Genomic DNA, 6000 nt, shown 5'->3' with positions numbered 1-6000 from the left:
AGAAGAAACAACACAAAAAATAATAATGAAAAAATCAAAACCATTCTAAAACTGTAATTAAAGCGAAGAAAAAAAGAATGTTCCCTATCTATACATCAGTCTCTTCATTAAAAAATTGAACTAGACAAATTTAATTGACATATAAAACAAAGTCAAAAATGTAATGGCAAGAGACATGAGTAAAACAGGAAGACACTGATGCTACAAATAAATTGCAAAAATATTTACAAGACCCTGTTTTTCCTCAAATGTTATCGATTGTAATGCATGTTTAACAGCAGCAGTCGAGGATGAAGTTCCAGGCACCAGACTGCAATTTCCGCTTCCAAATTATGGGGTGGGGCTGTTGTGCCCCTACCATTCCTGTCACCAGATCACACTGGAAATACTTGTTTCTCTTGGCAAAAGCGGCAAAATAGCACTGTTTGTATGGGCCTCCTCTGGGTGCTGCTCCCTGTTTGTTTTTGTCTGTGGCCGCTGTCCATTAATAAGTGTCATAGGTATGTTGCAGTAAGTATGCTGATTACCTATTGAGGTAAGAGGCAGGGTGCCAGTGGGAGGTACATCATATTCATAGCTTCTATAATAGTGTTTCTGTCTCATCTGTGTATGGTAAGTGTTATGAAAGGTAGAACGGATATCAGGATGGGCAGTGGCTAGGGCAGTTGAAGTGGCTGCAGCCATTGACATTGCTGAGACTGTCTGCAGTTCACCAAAAGGCCCCTGCTCACTAACATCTAAAACCTGCTCATGTGTTATGGGTTCCATTCTCTTAAAAGGCATTTCATATTGTAAACGTTTCCAGAAATTTGAATTCAGCTTGTTGCATTTTGGCCCATTCCATTTGATTACAGTTAAGAGCTTAATGGTATGTTTGAGATTTTCCACTTCTTGATAATTCATAATCCCACGCAATTCACTGCACTCTATAAGGATAACTTTTATTTCTCCAGTGATCAACATGTTCCGAAGTCTGGTCTCTAATTCAAATATACTCCAACCCCTTCTGACGACATAAGTGGGAGTCATCACAATAATTAGACGTTTACTTTGGTCCACACATCTTGCCACATCTTCAATGTATGCTAGAAAAAGGTTTAGAATAAAGTAGTCCATTAGTGAAAAATTAGCTATCTAAAATAAATAAATGGAAATAAGTAAAAATACATTTGAATTTCTACTTTATCCTCTGTTTATGAAAATTTGTACATGTATGTTAAAGAAAATAAAAGTGCAAAAATGCCCTGTGTGTTATTATCTCACTGCTACATGTGTTTAACTATGTGTTTAACCCTTGAAAATGGGTTAATTGGATTTTTAAAATCAGCTTCAGAGCAGCAGTTTACTATTGGGATCTAGCTAATTATTGGTGGCTACACAAATATGCTTCTTGTCATTGTTTCATTAGATGAGTTTAGCAAGGTCTCAGTAGTGAATTACTGCTCTGAAGCTGCATTTAAATGTGTTTGACCCCTTTTTAGGGGATTAGCACATTGTTATATACAAACAATAGTGAAATAATAAAATTATATAACACATTCCTTAAAACATTTTTATGTCCCTTTAAATGCAGTAGAATTGCATAATCAGCAAATGCATAAAAACAAACAAGCATTATAATAACATCTTATTCTGAATTTCGAATGAAATGAAAAGTAGTAGTAGTTTTTGCATAATCGGCAAATGCATAATAAAAAAACAATATAATAACATCTTATTCTGAATTTCAAATTAAATAAAAAATTGTTGTAGTTTTTTCTTGAAAAATTACTTCAATTTTTTCCTCCTGCCTCTGTATCATGTGACAGTCATCAGCCAATCACTAACAATGCATATATGTACATACTGTGAACTCTTGCACATGTTCAGTAGTAACTTCAGAAAGTGTGCATATAAAAATATTGTGCACATTTTGATAATGGAAGTACATTTGAAAGTTTCTTGGGGTTTTTTGCATGCTCTGAATCCTGAAAGTTTAATTTTTTATTTTTTTAATAAGTTGATCACTCCATTTATAATTTTGTTTATATGCATTTATCTACATTTTAAATTATTACATCAGTACTATTCTCTTAAAGGGACACTCAGGTTAAATTAAATTTTCATGATTCAGATACAGCATGTAATTTTTTTAATCAAAATTTTTTTATTGAGGAATACCAGATATACAAAAGTAACATACAATAAACATTTTACAACAGCATGTACTTTTAAACAACTTTCCAATTTACTTCCATTAAAAAAAATGTGTCTTTTATATTTACAATTTTTGAGTCACCAGATCCTACTGAGCATGTGCAAGAATTCACAGACTATACGTATATGCATTTGTGATTGGCTGATTGCTATCACATGGTACAAGGGGAGTGGAAATATACATAACTTTGAAATTTGTTATAAAAAAATCTACTACTCATTTGAAGTTCAGACTAAGTGATATTGCATTGTCTTGTTATCTTGCATTTGTTGAGTATGCAAATCTAATGTGCTGACTGGTCCTTTAATGTTTGCATTTCCATTACATTCTGTAAATGAGTAAGGAAAAATACAAATTACAACACATGTAAACAAAATTATACACATGTTTAAGATTTTGTTTCCATGAAAATGTATAATCCACTAGAAAAAGGGGATGTAGGAAAAAAAAAAACATTAAAGGTTGCTTAAACGTGATGAGAGCAAGATGAAAGTGATAAATAGTGACACAAATATATATTAAACCATAAACAAATGTGTAAAGTTCGTATAAGGATATATGGATTCTTCCTGAAAACTCTTCAATCTTCTGATTGTTCTTGTTTGATCCTCATAAAAAAGAAAAGATATGCCACATAGCGTAACTCTGTAACCTTGTTGAAATGCAGGGATAGGCAAGGTGTCCGTACACGGACACTGGTGTCCGTGACTGGCATTTGCAGTGTCCGCCACCCATTTTGCGGTGGGGAGGGAGGAGTAGGACAGATGAATGCTGGTCTTGACTCCTCCTTGATGCAGGCAGCACCACGTTTTGGGGAGTTGGGTGCAGCACCCACGGGACACTGCCTAGTAGTTGAAAAGTGAGTGAGAGAAGAAGCAAGCTGTCTGCAGTGCAGCCTGTGTCAACCACCCGTGAGCCGTGACCCGTCTGTGTGTAGAAGACCGCTGCATACTCTGATAAACCTTAACTAACCAAATAGATAACCAACCATGGTGATCATGCAATTAACATCAAGGTGGGTGAGTTTGGTTAGGAGCTGCAGACTCTCAATACAACAAAAAAAAAGAAAGGTTAGAATTTTGAAAACATGTTATACTAGTATACCACAAGCAGTCTTTATATAAATGTTATTTTAAACTTGTTTGATTAGATGACTAATTTGTACTTGTGGAACTAGACCAGGGGCAACCAACAAGCAGCCCATTTGACAGCAAAGTGCCACTCTCCTAACTTATAGAAACATAGAATGTGTCTGCAGATAGGAACCATTCGGCCCATCTAGTCTGCCCAATTTTCTGAATACTGTTATTAGTTCCTGGCCTTATCTTATACCTAGCATAGCCTTATGCCTATCCCATGCATTTTTAAACTCCTTCACTGTCTCTACCACTTCTGCTGGATGGCTATTCCACCATGCATCCACTACCCTCTTGGTAAAGAGAGTGTTTTTTGATGTTTTTAATTTGAAATGTACCTTGGTGTCCTTCACTAAGGTCTGTACTTTGGAAAATGTCTGCCACAGCCTTGGTCCGTGCATATCCCTGTTGAAATGCAAAATGTATATGTACAAATGGTTACTCACATGAGATGGAGCTATAACCAAACTCAGGTAAATGCGCACACCCACTTTTATACTGTTGGGTAAGCAGTTTCTTGTACAGGATATTTCAGATAAAAGAATTTATTAAAATACAATTATAAAAAGCATCACAAGCGCTGCTGGAAACACCATATACAATAGGTTTTTGGCAATACAGTATAGTAATTGCTCTAAGCGAGCTAAACAAAATACCAGAGACCGTGGTAAGGAGTGTAGAAACTGAACCACACAACTTCCCCCAGAAAGTCCAGTAAATGTTGCTCTCCTTCTTGGTGTGCAGATACTTGGAAGGACGCCAGGGAACAGTAGATCCAACATACGTTTCACTGAGAAGCTTAGATTCCTTGATATACGCTTTTTATAATTGTATTTTAATAAATTCTTTTATCTGAAATATCCTGTACAAGAAACTGCTTACCCAACAGTATAAAAGTGGGTGTGCACATTTACCTGAGCTTGGTTATAGCTCCATCTCATGTGAGTAACCATTTGCACATATACATTTTGCATTTCAACAAGGTTACAGAGTTACGCTATGTGGCATATCTTTTCTTTTTTATGAGGATCAAACAAGAACAATCAGAAGATTGAAGAGTTTTCAGGAAGAATCCATATATCCTTATACGAACTTTACACATTTGTTTATGGTTTAATATATATTTGTGTCACTATTTATCACTTTCATCTTGCTCTCATCACATTTATATCACATTTATTTCACATTTTTGTCTTTTGTGATACTATGGTATTTGTTATCATTAAAGGTTGCTTGTTGTGATCTTATACGCCAGGATATGTTGATCGTCTGGTTATATCAAGTGTTTGGCAGCTTTAATGGAGCTAGGTGGTAAGCTGGCATGAATAATGTGAGATTCTATGGAACATTTAAAAATATGGACTATTAGGTAGTCTAGGAGACCAAAAAAAATAGCAGAAATGTTGCAATAAGGTTAAAGTTACAGAGGTGGACATGATAAGAAGAGATTTAAAAATAACATGTAATCTATCATCCTATCAAATTGTGACTTAAGAAGAATCATTTTAATTAAGAATCATCATTTTGTAGTGATATGGGATCCCAAGGAAGGAATTCTGTTCTATAGTTTAACTGATGGTAAAAGATGGCTGAGTAGGCAAAAAAATTAACATTCCAGCCAAAATTGGAAACCAAAAATGCCAAAAATGCTTCTAATAAAAGCTATAGCTGTTACAAAAGTGTATTTAAGTCGCACCGTGCACCAGCATTTTAAACACAGCCCTTAATCATAGAGCCTAAGGTGCTTGTACCATCTGTTAATGACTCAAATTGTTACTTGCTGAGATGATACAAGCCCCAGTGATGATCTGAGCAGCTGCAATATTTAAAATGTGGGTGCAGTAAAAATATCTAGTTATGCATCACATGCACGTGCAGAGAAATAATTTAACACTAAAGCAGTGATAACTTTTACTAGAAGCATTTTTGCCAATACAAGTATATTGCAAATATGTTTCTATTCAAAAATGTAATTAATCTATGTGCATTTATATTTTGACTGGAATGTCCCTTTAAATACAGAAGTGAAAGCTTAAAAAAGTGAATGAAATACAGCCAACATTTTTTTTCCTTAGATTTTATAAAGGAGAACAAAGTGGCAATGAGGCATGGATAATTGTGTTATTGGGACTACAAATGCTTAGCTAAAATGGTTAAAAAGAGATGGTAATTGCACTCCAAATACTGGGTATGAAATATTGGGGCGGGGGTTAATTAGGTATTAACTTTAAGCAAGAGTTTAGGTTTAAGTTCAGCATAAAGTATATAATGCAGTAATAGCTTTGATTATGATATGTATTATTAAGAAGTAATATAATCACAAAGGCCTAGATTTGGAGTTCGGCGGTAAAAGGGCTGTTAACGCTCCGCGGGCTTTTTTCTGGCCGCACCATAAATTTAACTCTGGTATCGAGAGTTTAATCAAATGCTGCGTTAGGCTCCAAAAAAGGAGCGTAGAGCATTTTTAACGCAAATGCAACTCTCGATACCAGAGTTGCTTACGGACGCGGCCGGCCTCAAAAACGTGCTCGTGCACGATTCTCCCATAGGAAACAATGGGGCTGTTTGAGCTGGAAAAAAACCTAACACCTGCAAAAAAGCAGCGTTCAGCTCCTAACGCAGCCCCATTGTTTCCTATGGGGAAACACTTCCTACGCCTGCACCTAA

At 35.6% G+C, this 6000-nt stretch overlaps 1 protein-coding gene across 1 annotated transcript in view; it reads right to left on the bottom strand.

Annotated features, from left to right (window-relative positions):
• Positions 1-366: 366 nt before the first annotated feature.
• The window catches only part of IL1RAPL1 (interleukin 1 receptor accessory protein like 1), a 1236367-nt gene continuing 1230733 nt past the window's right edge, over positions 367-6000 (bottom strand). Inside the window, exon 10 of the mRNA XM_053705272.1 lies at positions 367-1085. Coding sequence (XP_053561247.1) covers positions 367-1085 — 719 coding nt within the window. The remainder of the gene's footprint in view (positions 1086-6000) is intronic.

Source organism: Bombina bombina, chromosome 3 (genome assembly GCF_027579735.1).
Source record: "Bombina bombina isolate aBomBom1 chromosome 3, aBomBom1.pri, whole genome shotgun sequence".
NCBI classification, from domain to species: Eukaryota; Metazoa; Chordata; class Amphibia; order Anura; family Bombinatoridae; genus Bombina; species Bombina bombina.
The sequence above is the reverse complement of the archived record's forward strand: the minus strand, read 5'-3'. Positions and strand labels throughout refer to the sequence as shown.